At 41.5% G+C, this 22,235-nt stretch overlaps 1 protein-coding gene across 7 annotated transcripts in view; it reads right to left on the minus strand.

The window, feature by feature from the left end:
* Positions 1 to 22,235, minus strand: part of APLP2 (amyloid beta precursor like protein 2) — a 171,398-nt gene that overhangs the window by 37,271 nt on the left and 111,892 nt on the right. For all 7 annotated transcript variants that reach the window (XM_029573900.1, XM_029573898.1, XM_029573896.1 and 4 more), the window contains 2 exons: positions 7,949 to 8,073; positions 612 to 686 (listed from right to left, as the gene is read on the minus strand). In XM_029573900.1, coding sequence (XP_029429760.1) covers positions 612 to 686; positions 7,949 to 8,073 — 200 coding nt within the window. The remainder of the gene's footprint in view (positions 1 to 611; positions 687 to 7,948; positions 8,074 to 22,235) is intronic.

The raw sequence follows: 22,235 nt of genomic DNA on the forward strand, positions 1-22,235 counted from the left end.
TATGAAACTCCAAGGGAGTAGACTCAGGAAAAAATATCAGGAAATATTTCTTTATGGAAAGGGTGCTGGATGCATTGAATGCTGTCATAGAAAAGGTAGTAAAGACAATAATGGCAATGGAATTCAGAAGGGTATGGGATAAACACAGAAGATCTCTAGGGCTCCTTGAAAGCCAAAAACAGGCATTGTTTTCAGGATGTCCACAATGAATATGCATGAGATAGGTTTGCATGCACTGCCTCCACTGTATGCAAACCTATTTCATGCACATTCATTGTGGATATCCTGAAAACCAAGCCCATTGGGGCTCTCGAAGACTGGAGTTAGCTACTCCTGCTCTAGTGGTTAGAGGATGGACATGAAGAAATGAGGTAACCAACTTTTGGTATAACATTTCTGCATGGGAATAACCTGCATGAAGCAGCACTTATTACCCTAAACAACTTGCTGGGAAGACTGGATGGACCATTTGGGTCTTTATCGGCAGTCATTCATTATGTTACTGTGATGGCAACAGCCCAAAGACAAAAGTATTCCATAAGAAACAAAAATGGAGGAAAGAATTACACTCAGATATGGAGCTGCTCTGAAGTAGTTCCTTGTACCCTTACCTGAGCAAGTGCCTGCCTTTCAGCCTTTAGAAGGTTCTTAGACTGCTCCTCAGCTTCTTCCCATTCTTTCTTCACCTAATTAAAAAATTAAGACAATGAAACATACTTTTTTTTGAAACACAAAGGAGTTGGATTAGCAAAAAGCTTAACATGTGTGATCAGTAGCACTAATCGTCAAGGTTTCAACCATAGCTACTGTCCATTTGCCTATCTTTCATATACATCTTTAGTTCAGTGTATACCCAATTCCCCCCACTGATATTTAAATTGCCTAAGGAAAGTCTTTAAGAGATGCAGCCAGAATGCATACCTTTTACTGATCCAAGAATGAGATAAGCGAACGAACAATTTGAAAAAATTTGCTAAGTACCTGCTAATTTTCTTGCCCGAATCCTACCAAGCCAATCAAGATATATGTGTGTTTTGCTCTTTTACCAGCAGATGGAGACAGACACCAAGAATTTATCATCCTCCTATATGGAACTGAGCCATCTGCAGCCTCAGTATCTCTCTGCATCAAAGCAAATTAACATTAAATTGACCTTACGAGCATGGCTAAACACACTTTGGTGGACCTCAAACCAGGATCCAATCCTCTTAAGATCAAAGGAACATCTACTAAAATCCAGTAAAAATTTCTGAAGACAGGATGAAGGCTAAATTAGGTAGAATTCTAAACTGGTTTTCTAGGACTCAAGGAAAGAAAGAAAGTCAGAAGATAAGAACCATATTTTTTCTTCATTATCCATCCAACCAGTCCAGATTCATGGGATGTAACCAAATCTCCCTTATCCTGGGAGGGAACTTGGCAAACCTGTTCAAGATGCCAGCTCTAAAAGTCTCTCACCTGAATGTCCAACTTGTAATATTTGACTAACCTATGTAAGGAAGCCCAAGGTGCCACCTTGCAGATTTTCTGTAGCATCACCCGATGAGGGTTAACCCAAGACTCTGTCTGTGCTTTAGTGGAGAGCTTCTAGAACCACACAACCACTCAAAAATAAGCCAAACTAATTGCCTGTTCAGGGATTTCTGGTATGCCTCAGAGTGAGAAGTTGTGGGTGAGGTGCTTTTGGCAGACTCACTCTTATTCTTGCTGAATCTTGCTAGTATCTTAATGTGACCGGATTTGCCATAATTGTGTCTATTATTACCAGATTGGTTAGATGATCTCTAGGTCTGGCATGTTAAAAGGCAGAGGAACTTGAGAGAAAAGTGTAAGACCACAGAACCCAAGCTAGCGATTATGAGAGTGCTCACTTGCTGACCTCAAGGAAGACCTTATTAAAGATCACAGAATTTTTCAGCAGTGACTGATAATCGCCTATTCAAATTATAGCCTTCTCTGGATGACAGAGTGGTTTGAACAGCATTCGACAGGGATTATCAATCTTGATAGCCACTAGTCTGTTCAAAAGATTTCTGTAGTACAGTTGACCTCTCAATTAGCAGCACTTAAGAAAATGTGGTTCTCCTACACCAAATTGAAGATCAGGAGAACAGAGTTCATCAGAATAAATCAGAATCAGTTTACTAAGAAGGTGAAGGAAACCAAGCTACCACAATTGGTTTGTAATGGACTAGAAATGGACCCTTGGGCCAACGAGAGGGGAAGGTACAATCAAGAGGCTTCCTTTTCTCATGGTCAGGGTCAGTATCAAGTCCAAGGTTGAGGCAAACAACAAGAGAAGTCAGGGTCTGGTCCCAGGTTGTGGTAGGCAGCAGGCAAGGTCAAGGTCTGCTCCAAGGTTAAGACAGGTGAACAGCAAGGCAAAGTCAGAAACAGTCTAAGATACTAGCAAGGAGGTAGAGGTAGTAACCAGGCCAGATGGGCAGGAAGGACAAGAGCAAGGCAAGCTAAGGTTCAACACGATCCACGGGCACAGCCAGACAAATGTCCCCGGGTGACTAACATCATAAGTGTGCGCTGTGGTGTGGTTCCCGTCATGGTGCCTTTAAGAGCATGGGGATTGCATATGCGCATACCTAAGGCCAGGCTCGGGCAGATGTGTCAGTGGTGGCGGCATCCTGGAGCAGATTCAGCTTCAGGCGAGGGGCACCGGCCATGGGACAGGCATTGCAGTTAGCGGGACATTATATGGTGCAAGTATGGCTCCCAGAAACCTTGAGATTGTCCCTTGAGACTGAACTGGTGGCAGTAGAGAGTATATTGAGTTGGACCCCTGCAGGAAGCCAATGATTGTAAAGATCTTGAATTTTGCTGACAGCCTACAAAACAACAAAAAAAAGCAAATGTGTCGGGAGTATCGGAGCAAAAGCTCCTCGTATTTAATGATTACTCTATTACAGTATGAGACACGCATAAGCAAGGCGCCGATCTACTCAAAACTATATCAGTGGGGCCTAAAGTTCTCTACAGTTTCCTGTGTCAAACAGCAAAGTGGTGCTTTTTCAATCTAAAGATCAAGCACAACATTGTTTGGAAGACTTGAATAATTGACTGCTCGCTTTTTTTTTTTTTTTTTTTTTTTTTTTGAGGGGGGTTTCCACTGTTTGGCTGTGCTTTTGTGGCCGAATGCCTGCTGAGCAGTGTGGTGAGTATGAACTGGTTAGCACCTGGCAAGAGTTTAGCAGCATGAATTTGTTTTCATGGTTGCTGTTTTTCTCTACCACATTGCTGCACTTTAATATCTTACATGGGGCAGTTTCACTTTAGTGGAACTATCTCCCCATAACTATTTTTTGTGTGTGTGTGTGTGGGGGGGGGGGGGGGGGGAGTTTACTACTTTCGTTGGACTTCCGGACATGCTCTGGTATGCAGAGTATGGCAGCCCAAAACTGAACATATGGTTTGCTTTTAGATTGAATTTCTGGGGAGACTTTCCTTTTTGTTTAATAACTGGTAGAAGACTGATCTTGCACCGTGTGACTGACGGAGCTTTATCTTTCACTGTTGCTTTGCAGTAGCAGTTTCCCTGCAGTTTTTGTGAAATCAGAACAGGCATTTCATTGACCCATCTTGCCTATGTAAATTTGGTCACAGTAGTGCACTTCTCATAGCTAGAAGAGATTCAGCAAGGTTTTTTTTTCCTTGTGTGTCAACAGGGCGTATCTTCAGCTGAAGAAGAGTGCAGAATAAAGATATAGTCCTTTGGCATGAACAGGACTGCACTGTTTGCATTGTGGAATGCTTACGTGTGAGAGGTGTATGCATGGTTCTGATTTATATGTTTATTTTTGGAAACTATAAACATTTGACATACAAGTAGTAGCAATATGTGAACAAAAGTAACACCTGTTAACACTGTTTACAATAAAATATTGGCATAATTAGCATATACCAAATGTGAAGAGAGAAAAAGACAGACATTAAATATTAGGGATGTGAATCGTGTCCTCGATCGTCTTAACGATCGATTTCGGCTGGGAGGGGGAGGGAATCGTATTGTTGCCGTTTGGGGGGGTAAAATATCGTGAAAAATCGTGAAAATCGTTAAAAAATCGAAAAATCGAAAAATCGAAAAACCGGCACATTAAAACCCCCTAAAACCCACCCCCGACCCTTTAAATTAAATCCCCCACCCCCAAATAACTTAAATAACCTGCGGGTCCAGCGGCGGTCCGGAACGGCAGCGGTCCGGAACGGGCTCCTGCTCCTGTATCTTGTCGTCTTCGGCCGGCGCCATTTTCCAAAATGGCGCCGAAAAATGGCGGCGGCCATAGACGAAAAAGATTGGACGGCAGGAGGTCCTTCCGGACCCCCGCTGGACTTTTGGCAAGTCTCGTGGGGGTCAGGAGGCCCCCCACAAGCTGGCCAAAAGTTCCTGGAGGTCCAGCGGGGGTCAGGGAGCGATTTCCCGCCGCGAATCGTTTTCGTACGGAAAATGGCGCCGGCAGGAGATCGACTGCAGGAGGTCGTTCAGCGAGGCGCCGGAACCCTCGCTGAACGACCTCCTGCAGTCGATCTCCTGCCGGCGCCATTTTCCGTACGAAAACGATTCGCGGCGGGAAATCGCTCCCTGACCCCCGCTGGACCTCCAGGAACTTTTGGCCAGCTTGTGGGGGGCCTCCTGACCCCCACGAGACTTGCCAAAAGTCCAGCGGGGGTCCGGAAGGACCTCCTGCCGTCCAATCTTTTTCGTCTATGGCCGCCGCCATTTTTCGGCGCCATTTTGGAAAATGGCGCCGGCCGAAGACGACAAGATGCAGGAGCAGGAGCCCGTTCCGGACCGCTGCCGTTCCGGACCGCCGCTGGACCCGCAGGTTATTTAAGTTATTTGGGGGGGGTTCGGGAGGGTGGGGGATTTAATTTAAAGGGTCGGGGGTGGGTTTTAGGGGGTTTTAGTGTGCCGGCTCACGATTCTAACGATTTATAACGATAAATCGTTAGAATCTGTATTGTATTGTGTTCCATAACGGTTTAAGACGATATTAAAATTATCAGACGATAATTTTAATCGTCCTAAAACGATTCACATCCCTATTAAATATAGGTACCAAAGAATAAAGGAAAATACAGAGAGATACGTTCAATACACATCAGTCCAGACAGTGTAGTATTTGGATTACTCATTTTTAGGGCATAGCGTAGATACTGAGTGACTACAATGTCAAAAACCTGACCCGCCAGTGTTCTAAGCAAGGGTTTCGCTTCCAAAATATTGCAATGACCAAGTGGGCATGAAGAAAGAATTATTTGACTAAAATCCTATGTTTACAGGGAACCAGAGACCCATCCCATCTAGCCAACAAACCTGTTAGTAGCACTATGTAAATAAGGAGATTCAAGATGTCAGCAATTTCCTGGGAAACCCAACCAGAACCGCTGCATCCCTTTATATAATGCCACATGTGAATATAGCTACCAGGTTCACCACATTCCTTCCAACAGTGTCAGCTTCAAGAAATAGTTGAGTAAAAAATTGGGTTGTGATAATGGTCAAGCTGCGGCACAGTCCTTAATTCGCCACATGCAAGTAAACTACAATGAACAGCAGACCAAATGTGTGTCCAAATTTTGGCATCCAGAGCTGTACCCAGATCTGCATTCCATTTAACCAGTGATGAGGTTACTGTTCTGAACTTGTTTGTCAAAATACCCCAATATATAGCAGTGATGCCTTTGGCTGAAACTTCAGGGTCACCCAGAAAACTCTCCATTTCATTCAGAGGTCTCAGCAGAGCAGAGAGATCTACTATATCAGACAAGGCATGATGTAAGTATAAGTAGTTAACGTGTGTGTGTACAGGTAGGTCAAACGTCTGACCGAAACAAAATGTTCTCTTTTTATTCTATTGTATTTTGCCAATTTTTAGTTTTCAGTTCATTGAAATGCTTGTTGATTCCTTGCTATATTTCAACTATGTTTTTGATTTTCCAGGGAATGGAATGTCTAGGCTGGGAGACGTTACTAAAATGTTATCTATGATAATGCATTCATGGTGAGTCACTGGGGTCTCAGCGATTTTCTCCTTTAACAATATTCCAGTCTTGCAAGGTCCTGCTGTAATGTATCACAATCCGCTTGTGATTTAACTACTATGAATAATTTTGTATCATCCGCAAACTTGATAACCTCATTTGTCTTATTCCTTTCCAGATCATTTATAAATATATTGAAAAGCACCGGTCCCTTGTTCAAGTACAGATCCACTTTTTACCCTTTTCCGCTGAGAAAACTGACCATTTAATCCTACTCTGTTACCTGTCTTTTAACCAGTTTGTAATCCACGAAAGGACATCGCCTCCTATGCTTAATTCTCCTTAGCAATTGATAATCATGGCTAGTAAATCCTTTCTCCAACAGCTAAACTATCCAAGGCATTGCAGTGGGGAGGTCCCGCTCTGGCTCACTGACATTGTAACCTTTAGTAGCTTCCAGCTATCTCAGGGAATTTGACCCAGATACCACTGAATGATCCATCATTGAATTGACTTCTAAATTGGGTTCCAATTCTTACTTTGCTCTCTTGCCTGAGACTGAAGATTAGACGTTCCAGCTGTAGCCGATGGCACCTGATCAGATCTAGATAGAGTGGCTCCTTGCTTTGTGCATGAAGACAACTCTGGGGGAAACAGAGCAGAATCAGCCTTCCCAACCAGTCTCCTAAAAACTGCTTCAGCTCCCTGTCCCTTGCCATGGGACCACACTGAGGACTCTGGAAAACACCTCCCCCTCACCATTCTGCTGCTGAGCTGGGGCAAAAAAATCATTCTCATTGCAGTTTTTACAGGCTCTCCCCAACAGTATCTGTCTCTGGCCCTCCTGATTTGTCCACAAATTGATTCCTGCAAAGGGAAGATTCCCAGAGGCCAAATCTGAACAGCTCTACCCTCTTTCCAAAACTCCCAAGGAGGAGGGAATATAATGGTGCCTGCAGCACTCCCCATGCTCAGTGGGAGCAGTTATGAGCTTGATTACAGGCCCCACAAATATGCTGACTCTTACTGCCCAGCACTCTGCCAGAGGAGAGACACAAAAGAAACAGCTGATTCCATCACAGAGGTAAAAAATGACAAGGATTTCTATTGCCTTTTTTTTTTTTAAACTATAAATTCATTAAAAAAAAAAACAAACCCCAAAATAAAGCAAAGGGATATTTCCATGAAATGTCCACTGCTCAGCCTTCATACATCAACTTCTACTTCACCCTTGCACACTAGGGACTCAGATGCTGAACAGGAGACTAGGAGGAGGAAGAGAACAGGGGGAAGTGGGAACCGGGGCCACCAGTTGTCAGACCCCACACAATAGAGAGGATCAAGCTAAAAGAAGGGCCACCGATCCTCTGCTCAATTCTACTGAACCAGCAAGCTCAACCAAAAAGGTCAAAACTTCCCGGGAGCAATCTGTTCACCAGACTTCCAGACTGCAGGATCAGCACCTCTGAGAAATACTGAGGCTGCAGGTGGCACAAAATGTCAGCAAACTCTTGGCCTCTGTATGTCTATTTGCTGGTATGGGAGCAAAGCCCATTAATCTGGACTGGTGGATAAGGAAGCTTCAATTTTCAATACAAATAAACCTATGAAAGATATGCAAATGGACCATAGCTATGGTTGAAGCCTTATTAATTGGTGCTACTGCTCACAAGTTTCAAGCTTGTTGCTAATTCATCCCCGTTTTGTGTTTGTTACTATGTAGGCTAATAAGAGCATACAGTTTCTTCTGGAGAGAAAGTAGATTCCCTCTGTGTACCTTTTAATATTTGAAAAGTATACAGAGTAAGCTCTATCCTGGACCAACAACAAATGGCACAGCTAAATTTTTTTTTTTTTTAATTCTCAGTCTCATTTTTGCAATACTACTCTTCATCAGCAAAGCATTTCTGGAGATTAACACAACCTATTGAGGGAAGGTGATTAGTGTTCTTACCCTGGCCATGCGGTTGTGGTGTCTGACCTCTAACTGTTCCTTGGCCTTCTGAAAGCGGGCGTGCTCATTGTCATCTGCTGGGGTCTCGAAATATACATCCACATCATCAGTGGGAGTAGGGGGAACTGAAAGACAAAATGAGATGAGTTTTCCTCCTCTAGACACTTTTTTTGGGTGATCATATGCTACAGCTTATCTGTACAATATACACTGATGAAGTTGGACAAGTTGCACAGAGAAAAAGTTAGCACAGACTGGGAAGGGGAAAAAAGGTGCTTCTGAATTGACCTGAATTCTGACTCCTTCGAAGTCCCCTGCATTTCATCTACCATACACAACTCCCCCTCACACCAAATAACCTCCCCGCCAAAGAAATGTCCTATTTAATCTAACTTCCTCCACCCCTTAAATTCAGAGACTACTAATTTGGCTGAACCTAACACTTGTTGACAATACAATAAAATCCTAGGTTTAGTTATGATTTTCACCATAACATTTACAATTTTTATGACAAGTGCTTCAAATTTTTTTTAGTGGCACAAAGCTCTGATTCTATTTAACATCTTAAATCCTTGATGAAAGCCACCAGGACCCAGGTGGAGCCAGCAAATCACTTTTAGGATTATTCCACTATTCCCATCAAAAAAAGGATAATGATTTATATTCTTATAATCAGAAGACAACAGTACTTATGACCTCTGCAAGGGAAGGGAGGACACAAAATGCATCTTAATCTGCTCACCAGTACATGCTTGCTCAAAATGCAAGTTAATATGCCATCAAGCTACATCATCCAAATCTCATCATGGGAAAAAAGACATTAAAAAGGTAAAATAAAGAGACCAGCAAATTTAATCAACACAAGTCAAGCTATAAGATTACATTTTATCACCTGGTTGATGTGATTTATCAGAACCAGAAAAAGGAAGACACTTCACTATTTGGTAGGCATCAAGGTGATTTTTTTTTACAGTCACAGTATCCCTTAAGAGGTGCGTGCGCACACACACACCAATGCTTCACAAGCACTTTTCCAGTAGGAAATTCACATGACCCTGATGGTGAACAAAGCAGCATATTCATTGTTTCTTAAAGTTTAAGTAACAAATATGCAAATCTTCTGAGATGCCAGAGTTGAAAGGTGGAGGTTAATGCTGAGACCTGCTGGGAGTGATGCCGGTGTTGGCCTTTTCGTCCCGCCTACAGAGAGCATCTGAAAGAGCTGGTTGAGAGCTGAGAAGCACCCCCCCCCCCCCCTGAGAATATTTTTCTGGAGTTTGCAGTCTATCTTCCTATCTTCTATGGGAAGGAAAAGGAAGGGCAAAACCCCAGCCTATATTTTGCCATCTAGCAGTCCTATGGATTGCCATGTGGTTCATCCATCAATGCCAACTTCTTTGGGTACCATAGGAGGGCTCCATTTCTTCAGGAGCATCCCTCAGCCCTGTCTTCAATTTACCTCCTAGGCAGCCTCAAGTACTAAATTCTAACTTTACCTCTTCTGAAGGTGAGGAAGGGGAATTTGTTTTTTGTTTTTTTTTTACTACACCAAGGAAGGAATCTAAGAGCTTTGCTTGGAGCCTGTGATCCCAGGTGGGCATTGTTACATCTAAGGGGTCAGTGAAGGAGATGCGAGTGGAGACTTCGTGTGGGAGAGACTTGGCAGTGGGTAAAGATCCTAGTGTTCATGTATCCTACGAGACGAGTCCAGCCTTACTGGGAGCTTCCTCTATGCCATTCCTCTCTACACCTTTAACTGATCCACAGGTGGAGTTGCTGGTGCCTAATAATCTATCCTTAGATATTTGGACAGTTGTCTTGAACAGATAAAACATTGTCCCACTTAACTGTGCAAATGAGTAAGATCACTGAAGATGCTAAAACGTCTCATGCAGATGACTTTCATTTAGGTTTAATTGACAAGGAATTAAGTGACGTAAAATCTCTGATGTCTGCTGAAAAAGCTTTGACATCTGTAATTATTAAAGACAGAGTGAATAATTATAATTGCTTGGAGAACATTGAAAATATTCAGAGGGGTAAAAATCTTCATTTCATAAGTTTCCCCTATGACATTTGTTATCCCCACTTGAAATATTTAAAAAGTATCTATGTGATATTTTGGGCTATACAAGTGATACAATTCCCTTAGTATCCAACCTTTATCATCTTGCAAAACATAAGAGGAATGTAAATGAGCAGGGTGCATTTGATCATTTGTCACATAATGAAGCCAGTCTCTCCACTTTTGAGTCCTTGGATAACATCCCTGTGAGAGCCACTCTTTTGGTTTCTTTTTGCTTAGAGAGGGATAAAGAATTTTCTGCAAGTATTTTTAATGAGCATTTCCAATTTTGTGGTCAGAAAGTTCAAATTTGTCCAGATCTCTCTGTAGCTACCCAGTTAAGGAGATGACAATTGTGTGTGTTGAAACAGAGTATTATCTATTGGCGCTACATTTTTCTCAAGTTTCCCTGCAAATGTTTGATTTCTTACCAGAAAAATAAATGTTTTTTTCTCGCCCTTCATATCTTGAAACTTTGATTGATAAAGTGACTAATAGTTAATGGATTCTTAAGGTTGTGAGGTATTGATTATATAAAAGCAAATATATTACCTCCTTCCTCTTTCTTTATGTTTCTTAAGTTTTGGCATTTTACTTAAGTTTTGGCATCTCAGGTAATGTAGACCAGAGAATGTAAGTGTTTTTGCTCTTTAATTTACTATTCGTGTGGTATGTTGTAACATTACATTTACCTTTGTTGGTGGTCTTTACGTTAGAAGATTAAACATTAATGAAGATTAAATTCTTTAAAAAAAAGTGTAAACCTTCACAAACCCCTCCCACCCAAACACATACATACACATCCATTCCCCCAGAGACCCCTGCAGGCACACCCATTACACATAGACCTATATCCCCATATCACAACCCCACATCCCCAAACACACATGAACAGATAACTCCCTCCACATAATCCTACCCCCATCAATACCCCGCCTCAGCCTTCCTCCACTCCTTCAAATCTGTCAGAAAGAACACTTTCCTTTATTTTTTCTCACTTTTCCTTTTATCTTCTTCTCCCCCAAAAACTGCATCCCCTCAATCTCAATACACACAGCAATAATCCCCCACACCCCTTTTATATACCCCACAGCCAATCATGTATCCACCCTTCTCACCCTAAACCTTCCTATCCACCTATCCACCATCACATTCATTTACAGATTTTTCATTTAATATTCTAAAGTGAGGTACAACATTACATCCCTAAGAAAATGAAAAAACAAATACAAATAGTATTAAAATTGGTGCTAGTACAAAATAAGCTAAAAACAGAAAAGCAAATAAATTAAGACCTTTAAAATTGTATAAAACCAACACAAAATTAGCAAATATAGCTCTGTACCATCAGCTTATCTCCTTTTATAGCCACCCCCGGCTCAGCCCCTCTCAGTCTCTCCCAGATATCTGTCTCAACCACTCATCCAACTTCCCAACCCTGCTCACACACTCCAAGGCTCATCCCTCAACATTCTTCTCCAGACTCACTCCATCTCACCCCTTCATCCCCAGCACGACCTTTCCATACTCATACCCTCTCTCAACCACCAGCATAGTCTTTCCCTCTCACACTCCTGCCCCCTCTTCCCTTCAGGCTCACCTCTCTAGATTCATCCCCCCTCTCAACCATCACAGACTCATTCTCTCTCTCAATCCTTCTCATTTCCCCAAGACTCATGTCTCAGAGTCAGCCAACCACTCATTCATTGTCCCATGTTCATCATTGCACACTCACGCTCTTCATGCTTCTCTCAGGCTCACCACCTCACTCTCCTGCCCCAGGCTTAACCCCACCTCCCTGCCCGCCGGCTCACCTCCCCTAGTCTCATCCATGCTCTGCTCCCAGACTCCACCCATCTCTTGCCCCACCCTCAAAGGCTGATACCCCTTCCCCATGTTCATCCCCTCATCACTCCCCATATCTTTCCCCTTTCAGCCTCTCCTTTCCTGCCAGTCTCCTCAATAGAGGAGAAAGGGGTGACTTGGGCCTTCTAATTCCTCCTCAGCCATTAGGAATGGGACATGCAGTGATCGCTTGGAGGCAGGAGAGAGAAAGCAGGGCCCAGCTGATCACAGAGATCAGGAGGTGAGGGAGGATGACAAGGCTGGGTAAGGTGGCACTGATCAGCAGGTAGGGGAAGAAAAGCAGGGCCAGACTGGTGGCAATGAGCATCTGTGCCGTTAACTGCTGCAGAAGGAAGCAGAGGCAATGAGCAGCAATTGATCCCTGCTCTTCACTCTGCTAGCAGCAAGCACAGTAGGGAAAACAGCAATGAAATTAACTGGTTCCTTAGCCAGGACTGCAGGCACATATGGCTGAAAGGAAAGTGCGGGTTTCCTCAGTGTGTCATTTGGCCATGTAGTGCTGAATGTACATACATTTGTTTTTTCCTTACATGGATGTACTTGCAATCCCAAATGAGGATTTGACGACCCCCATTTTTGAAACTGTTATACACACAGAGATGTACAGTAGTAAATCTTTATTTTCTGATATTACCACAACTAGTTTGTGATCATAATAGGTATACAAGATAATTATCATTGCATTGATGCCTCATGTAGTCATTTGTATGGAAAGACCATTACCAGACTACCACTGGCAAGAAGCTGGGTGCATATTAGATGTTTCAGGATATTAGCATATCAGTAATATTAAAACTTTTACCTACTTAATATAGAGCAGTAGTTTAGAGAAAGACCATTTAGTATATAAAATTACTACTTGCACAGGTAACCAAGATAGATCTGCATATTACTAAATTGATTTCAGCAGAAGCTACATTAAATGGGTGGTTGCCTAAAACTAATACAAAAACAAATCAATTAATCAAACTTTGTTTTAAACATATTTAGCACAAACAGAATATTAGAAGGAAAAACGCCCTTACATTAAACTATTTTAGACCAATGAGTTCCATCAGAGTTAATGCATAACTGTTACATTGTTTTTAATGTTACCCTCCATTCAGGGCCAGTTTTACTAAGGCTTTTCTCATTATTTTGTCTTTGGGGAAAAAAAGGACCTTAGTAAAATCAGACCTGCGAGTACCATTCTGATAAATGTACAACACTCGCATTATAGTGTGGTCAAAGCTAACAAGCACCCTTGAAAACTAAAATGTTTACTAACATAAGCAACAGACATAATACTGAGCAAAACGGCTGTACACTATTTACTTTCTCCTAATACATTTGTGGAACACCACTTCCATGGTTTTAAATTAGATTTTTAGTATGTCTAAGAAAATGCACAGAATATCTACATTCTATGGTCCAATACTGGTTATTTAACCAAGCTTATGGGAATGTAGAATAACTTTGCAAATGCAGAGTACATAATTCTTTGGATGAGTTTTGTTGGAACTCTTACGAAGCTAAGGTCAGGACTGGGGCAGAGCAACTGGATGAATAGCTGTAAATTTATGACAGACTTTGAAGGGTTAGGGAGTTTGAGATGTGTGACTATGTTTATTTAGTTGCTTTGGTGTTATGCAGCAAGGAGTTACATCAAGAGTATTAAACAAACAAGTATATTTACTTTTGCCATCTCACTTAGATCAACCTGAAGAAGCTGATGCAGTACTGGTTTTACTTGATATTCCAGGTCCACATTGAACTTATTTGAACTGCTAAAAATATTATGTATATTTGAGAGGTAGAGTGTTCAGGTGATTAGAAAAATGGCCTGAGAAATCTAGAGAAGCCTTGGGGTAAGATTTGCCATTATATGATCTTGGGCATGTCACCTTCTTTCAGGACACAACTGAAAGGAGAAATTCACAGTTATCCATCGCCTTTGTATTAACTCCAGTCAGGATAGATGGGTAACTGTTCAGGGCCTGTAATAAATCAAGGTCACACTAGACTCTGCAAAAAAAGTTTTCAGCTCCTCTTTCATGTCTTGTATGCCTGCTGCACAGTACCTTCCCTAGAGTTTCTGCACTTCCTCAGATAATCATTAAAAAAAATATTATACAGAAGTCTTCTTAGAACAAGTTAAACTGAGCTAGTGTAAGGGAAGAACGTATGTGTGTATGTGTGTGTATGCGATAAAACCTTTCCAACTCTCAAGCTATGTTTTTTTTCTGAAACAGATTATAAATGAAAAGAATAAACAGGGTGGGACAAGTAAAAATTCTTTTCTAATACCTCTCCCAACAATCAGTCCATGCCTCAGCAGGAATTCAGTTGGTTAGATCCCTCACTGCAAAATGTGGCAAGTGCAGTTGTCACTTCAGCAGTATTTCATGAAGCTGTGGATAGTACTCCAAATAGTTGATTCACAAATAACTGAAGCATATTAATTTTTTTGCCAGAGGAGACATTTAGACTTACCTGTTAGTTTCCTTTTCTTTAATCCTGCTTTACTAGTAGGATAAACGTATTGGTTTATTCCGCCTACTAGCAGGTGGAGACAGAGGACATATCTTTATGTGACACCACCTATATGAAGGATAATACAGTAATGGCAAAAGCCATTATACTTGCATCAAAGCAATGGAAGCAAAAACTTTTCCTAAACAGTAACCTACAAATACAAATAGGAGAAATTTCCCAGGAAAATTTCCCCACCAGGAAGAAAGCAGAATTGCTTACCTGTAACAGGTATTCTCAGAGGGCAGCAGGACATAGGTGACATCATCCGATGGTGCTCAGCACAGAAAACTTATGTCAGTTTCTAGAACTTTGACCGAGCCTCAGTAAGCATGCTCACACATGCAATATACCACGTGGGTTCCCTCAGTCTCAGAACTGAGTAATAAAAATAAGTAAACTCAGTGAGGTGGTGGCAGAGTTTCATGAGGACTGACATTCTGCTTCCTCTGAGAAATGTGACAGAATTTGGGAAATTTGAAACATGGCCTGCGACGCAAGCTCTTCCCAGCCACGGGTGGGATTTGTTCCTCTCTGAATAGGATCCGCTGGGGGCAAAGCTGCTAGCAAGATGTTCGAATCTGGACACCTAGAACGGTACACCGATCGTTCTGTCCTAGAAGACTTTTGTGTCTTTTAGAGAGGCTCCTGTAGTTGCAGAGAAGACCTCTTCCTCTTCGATACAGGACAGATCAGAGTAAACCCTTTGAAGATTCCAAGGAACCAGTGGACAGTTGCTCAGACATAGGCTCAACATCAGAGAAACCAAGTTCTGCCATCTCCTCAAGTGTGAAGATGACTTGAGGGTGCACCGCTAGTTGATGTTTACGAGACGACTTGGTGGACAAGGAGCTCCGTGCGAGATATTAATGGCCTCTGCATTGGTAGCTGCATCGAGTCGCATGATGAGTGTCTGTGCTGCTTCAGTGTCTCGGGTCACAGCTCATCCCTGCATGGATGCTTTGACAAGCATCAACTGCGCTTCTCATGAGCGATGCTTCGCTTTCTGCTTCACATTGGTCAGTGTTTCCCAGGCGTGGTGTTTTGGCGCCAGCATGATCCCTCTACACAGACATGTGCGCAGGCTTCAGTGGCGCATCTCCCGATGCATTCTTCTGTAGGAAGGCATGGGCACACATGGGCACCCTGCCACACATTCTGGATTTCTGGAAGATGATACCTGGAAACGGGCTTTGTGATGTTTGGCCATGACTAGATTCAGAGGAGATCCTGGCAGACAGCATAAAAGCTTGTACCTCTCTACTTATGTAAAATAACTTGGTGTTCATTTGAATCAAGATTCTTTCCCAAACAGGTGAAAGAAAGCCTTAGTGTGTAGTGAATGGCTCAAAGCTCCAGGTGGTTGATTTGCAGATGATTCTCCCCCACTGGATCATGACCCTTGCATCCATGCCACCTGTATGCGAATCCCCCTAAGTGGCTGTGTCTGTAGACACAGCCACTTAGTTCTGTGGGCCCTGCAAGAGACCTACCATTAGAACTTCTGAATTAGTCCACCACTGAAGTGATGACCTCATTACGGGGAACACAGACTTGGTGGAATAACGACTAAACGCTGATCCCATTGGCTTCAGAAGTCCAAATGAAGGCCCTGCATGTGTAAACAAGTCATGGGAGAGGAGTGTGACGAGAAAGGAGTGTGTTAATGGTTGAGGTGGGGAAGGTTGTATGGACCCAGGAGGAGGGTATCCCCTAAAATTAACCCAAGAAAAGATCCCAGATCCCACATAGGGGGTTATGAGAGAGGGTTTAGACTTGAAAATCTGGGGGGAAGGGATGGGACAAGTAAAAGAAGGGAAAAGGGATTAGTTGGGTTTCAGAGGGAAGTTACAGTGTTCTGTTTCTGTTCTTTTGCTTTGATTATTGGGGTAAAGGACATAATTGTAGTACACTGTGGTCTTCTCTGGATAAGGGGATTGATGGAGAGCTCTACTGGCAACAAAACCTCTTTTCAGGCTCTTGAAAGCAATATTGTCTATTAATTGCATACATGGGACTTTGTTATACTCACTCAAAAAAAGGTCCAGTAAATGCTAAACACTTGAGATATCAACAATACACAATAAAGTCTAGCTCAAATTCAAAAGAGACTGTATGTGGTCGAACTGAGGAAACCTCATATAGTGCCAAAATCAGGCTAAAAAATGCCTATGTTGGCTACTTGTTTTGAATCTCTAACTCCAACAATGTGGTTGTTAGAATGCTTGTATAATCATCGGTGACCCCAGAAAGACAGGATGCCAAGTCAATTGCTTCACTTGGCTATCTTGACAATTCAGTGTGAGTCCACTGTTGTGGGAGCTGATGATGGTATACAAGAAAAGAACAGAATGTTATACCAATCACAACTCACTGTTATGACGCCAAGGTGCTGTATATGAAACTTCATGCGGTAAGTGTCATAATCCCTTAGGGGGATTATGACACTTACCATCAAGAGGTTTCCCCAGTTCGAACTTCACGACTTGGTGGCCAAACATCACAGAGCTCCTTGTCCACCAAGTCGTCTCGTAAACATCAACTAGCGGTGCACCCTCAAGTCATCTTCACACTTGAGGAGATGGCAGAACTTGGTTTCTCTGATGTTGAGCCTATGTCTGAGCAACTGTCCACTGGTTCCTTGGAATCTTCAAAGGATTTACTCTGATCTGTCCTGTATCGAAGAGGAAGAGGTCTTCTCTGCAACTACAGGAGCCTCTCTAAAAGACACAAAAGTCTTCTAGGACAGAACGATCGGTGTACCGTTAATAATCGGTGTACCGTTAATAATCCCTTAGGGGGATTATGACACTTACCGCATGAAGTTTCATATACAGCACCTTGGCATCATAACAGTGAGTTGTGATTGGTATAACATTCTGTTCTTTTCTTGTATACCATCATCAGCTCCCACAACAGTGGACTCACACTGAATTGTCAAGATAGCCAAGTGAAGCAATTGACTTGGAATCCTGTCTTTCTGGGGTCACCGATGATTATACAAGCATTCTAACAACCACATTGTTGGAGTTAGAGATTCAAAACAAGTAGCCAACATAGGCATTTTTTAGCCTGATTTTGGCACTATATGAGGTTTCCCCAGTTCGACCACATACAGTCTCTTTTGAATTTGAGCTAGACTTTATTGTGTATTGTTACTTTGTTATACTCTTCATGGGTTTCCTTCTGTTATGAGATCCTATTGCAGTTAGGAGTTAAAATATTAAAATAGCTTCTCTGAATGCAGCATATCCTACCACATGCCAAAAGAAACAAAATACATCTTTTTCTATAAGACACACTTAACTAATCTAGAACATGAAAAACAGATTTGGCTGGGTGGGACAGATCTTATCTTTCAATTCTAAAAGCGGAAGGTCATAGATCCTACTTTGACTCTGATGGGAGATACTGTATGTTATCTTGCAATGTTCTCTCTATTCCTTTTCATTTAGTGAACGTATACAAACTAAATCTGAATTCTTCCACTCTTACAGATAGATTTGCTTTATTTGGATTCGAACACTTATGTATGGGTGGTGACTGGAACATGTGCCTAGATCCTTCGAAAGTCAAAACCTCAACACTTAAGTCTGGTCAAACAGCCACATGGCGATCTCATTAAAGCCTTTTAGCTTAACAGATATTTGGAGATAACACCCCGATGATAAATATTACACTTTTTTCTCACCTAGGCATAGTATATGGGCTTGATTTTCTCTGTACTTCTAATCTGGTTTCTTGCATTATATAGTGACATCCTAGCAAGAACAACATCCAGCCACCACCCACTAATAAGTCTCTCCATCCTAAATCCTTTTCTTCCAGATTTAACACTGCTCTCCTGGGAGATCTTCAGCTAGCAGACTTTGTCAGAGAGGAAGTAGCCAACTAATTTATGACCCAGAATATCAGTTTTGCCAGCTCTATTCAAAAAGAGCGGAGGGTAAAAGCTTCTCTCCTAATAGACAGAAATAAAGATCTCACAGCTCTCCATAAATAAGACTGCTCTGTCCATACCCTTAAATTGGAGGCATGTAGAAGAGAAGAGATATACAATCTTTGGAGGTGGATAAAATAGAGCCCTAAAGTATACACAACTGACATTTCATGAGCATGGCGATAAGCCAGGTGTCTTTTTGGCCAGAGCTGATATAGATCTCTCTCTCTCTCGATATCTCCCTCTCTCCAATGGTCAGACATTGGATAGGTGTAGAATCTGATTGGATATGGGACAGTAGGGAGGGTGGTATTTAAATGAGGACAGTGAAATGTGGTGAGCCTCATTTTCAAAAAAGTTTGTCTAAAGCTGTTAAACTGAGGGAGGAGAATGTCAGGAGGTGAGTAGCCATGAAGGTTTTTTTTGGAAGCATTGTCCAGCAAGTGAGTTTTTGCTTTTTGTTTGTAGTTTTTTTGTGCCTGCTTGTGAAGGCATGAATGAGTTAACGGATATATGGGAGTTATGGTTGTTTATTTAATGGTTTGTTATAGGGTTTACATATTTGAGGTCACTCTGGGCTCTGACTGTGAGATCCAGAGAGTGTTTGTGAAGATTTAATCTCTGCTGCTCCCGACTTTGGATATTCATCGCTGGATTAGAGGTCAAATTTCTTGAATAGTGAGTATATTCACCTAGAGGGAATTTTAAATTATTGGTCAGTATAGCTTTCTTGGACTAATTGAAAAAAGATTTTAGGGAGTCTTTAGAAGCATTTTGATAATGCAGTTTGCTCAGGTAACAAGAGGCATTGAATATACAGCCATATACAGGTGAGGAATTTTCCTTAATAAGAGTGTGACTTTATGAAGCAAGTAGTTCATCTGACTCATCACCCCTGAAAACCATCTCAGGTACTAGTTTCTCCCCAACATCCTCATTAATAAACACGAAAGCAAAGAATTAATTTAATCTTTCTGCAATGGCCTTATTCCCTAAGAGCCCCTTTAACCCCTATGTCATCTAATGGTCCAACCGACTCCCTCACAGGTTTCTTGCTTTGGATATGTTTTTTAAAGTTTTTATTATGAGTTTTTGCCTCTATGACCAACTTCATTTCAAATTCTCTCTTCGCCTGTCTTATCAATGTTTTACACTTAGCTTGACAATGCTTATGTTTTATCCTATTTTCCTTCAGATGGATCCTTCTTCCAATTTTTGAAGGATTTTTTTTGGCTAAATAACCTCTTTCACTTCACCTTTTAACCATGACTGTAATTGTTTTGCCTTCCTTCCACTTTTCTTAATTTGTGGAATACATATGGACTGTGCCTCTAGGACTGTATTTTTAAACAATGTCCAAGCCTGTTGAGCACTTAACCTTTGCAGCTGCACCTTTCAGTTTTTTTCTATTTTCCTCATTTTATCAAAGTTTCCCTTTTGAAAGTTTACTGTTAGAGCTGCAGATTTACTTATTGTCCCCCTTCCAGTTATTAGTTTAAATTTGATCATGTTATGATCACTGTTGCCAAGTGGCCCCACCACAGTTATCTCTCTTACCAAATCCTGTGTTCCACTAAGAATTAAATCTAAAATAGCTCCCTCTCTTGTTGGTTCCTGAACCAATTGCTCCATGAAACAGTCATTTATTACATCCAGGAACTTTGTGTTTCTAGCCAGTCCTGATGTTACATTTACCCAGTCAATATTGGGGTAATTGAAATCTCCCATTATTATTGCACTGCCAAATTGGTTAGCTTCCCTGATTTCTCTTAGCATTTCATCATCTGTCTGACCATTTTGTCCAGGTGGATGGTAGTATACTCCTATCACTATACTCTTACCCAACACACATGGGATTTCTACCCATATAGATTCTACTGAGCATTTAGTCATTGCAATTATTCTTCTTGGGTGTTTAATTTGCTGTTGATCGTTCCCATTGAAAGTTCCCTTTAGGAAGCCGGATCGGCGAAACAAGGGCCTTGTTGGGATGGGACATTGCATCATCTGGACATTACAGCTTAACATTTATAGGAATCCTGAGGGACATCATAATATCTGGAAATTAGAATTCCACACCCATATGATATTGAATTAATGTTTTTGGTCACATATAGTAGAACAAGAGATGCTCTGTTACAATGTTCACTAGTGAGTGTGATTTCTTATACTGCATTTACAAGAATTGTCCTAACTCAGGTTAGTCATAGATTAGCAGTAGTTTAGACTTGAGGGTTAGTTTTGCTTAGCTTTGTACTCAATAGAATAATGAACAGCAAATGTGCTTAATGTGTTTTAAGATACATGTTTAAGTATTTTTAGGAAATCTTGAAGGATAAGTATATGTAATTTGTTCTAATCAAGTTATTTTTTGAATAAAAAATTGCTTTAAATATTTATATTTTTCTTACACACACACTAAATCCAATATATTGCAGCTGAAGAACCAAGCTGAGGTGTGCTCGTTTAATGCTGCAGAAATCGAAAAAGCATTCGTCCATTACTTTACTACAATATACAGTCCCTTCCACGATTTTTAACTTTGTAAATCAGATCAACCTCCCCACTTTCAACAAAATGCAACATTAGAGCTTCCTATCTCGCTAACAAACTCAGGTTTTTGGTTATGGCATTGCCCCTTTGGTAAATGCCACGGCCCGGATGGGTTCTCAATTGTATTCATAAGATTTCTGAACGAAGTTTCCCCTTTCTTATTTCAGACTTTCAACGTATTCGGTCAAGTTGGGTCACACTTGGGAGACATGGTGGATGCTATCACTCATTTATAAAAAAGGAAGGGATGCTGCCGAGTGCAGTTCCTAGAGACCCCTATCTCTTAATTACCAATAGTTTTGGAGAAGATTCTGCAGCTTAGATTGTAATCCATTCAGACCAAATGGGATTTGTAACATATAGGGTTTCTACTTCCAATACACAGCGCCTGTGTAACATACTGCACATGACCAAACATAAGGGTATCTCTGGTCTGATTATCTCACTAGATGCAGAAAAGGCCTTTGATAGGTTAAGGTCCTTTCTGGTTGCTACTTTGAGAAAGGCAGGCCTACTGGACCACTTTATTGCATGGACTGAAGCGATGTATACATGCCTGAGAGCTAGGCTTCATATAAATGGAGCCCCTTCCTCTTATTAATACAAAGTGTCCCTTATCACTTGGCAACTGAACCTCTGGCGGCAGCAATTAGAGACAAAACCCTGAGATTCCGGGGATTAAGCTGGGTGGGTGAATATAAGATCTCACTACACACTAATTACATCCCGATATATTTGATCTCCCCTATATCCTCTGGGCTGGCATTATTCAATCTATCTATGTATGGAGTCCTAGCAGGATATAAAATTTTATAAATCTGAAATTTTTTCCCTTGACCCGCAGGGCACCATACCTAACCATTTCTCCACTTAAGGTGGCTCACAAAGGCTTTAAATATCTGAGTATTGTGGTATGGGATCTGAAAGACATTCCAAAAACCACATGCCTTTAACAGAGATAATAAAACAAGACTTGAGGGCTTGGGAGTATAACTCATTGGCAAGTACCTGTTCCAACATGTCCATATACCAGTCCATGTTTTTCTGACCTTTAATAGATGTACATCGACATTTGGAAGCATAGACAAGCCAGAATAAAAATAGTATGTTTATGGATGCCCTACCCAACTTGCATTTGTACTATTGGATGGCTTGATTGATACATCTGAAGGATTGGTTTGGTCTCACTGATGATCCTTGGCTTTAGATAGAGGGGAAGCAGGCTGAGGGGGGGTTAACTTGGCAAAACTCCCTTTTATGCCCCCTGCTTCACTAAACTGTAGAATAATTTGTAGCTTTAACCCGATACTAGCTCATACTTTTCAAATATGGGGACAGGTTATCGAAGTCTT

This window comes from Rhinatrema bivittatum, chromosome 12, assembly GCF_901001135.1.
Source record: "Rhinatrema bivittatum chromosome 12, aRhiBiv1.1, whole genome shotgun sequence".
Taxonomy (NCBI): domain Eukaryota; kingdom Metazoa; phylum Chordata; class Amphibia; order Gymnophiona; family Rhinatrematidae; genus Rhinatrema; species Rhinatrema bivittatum.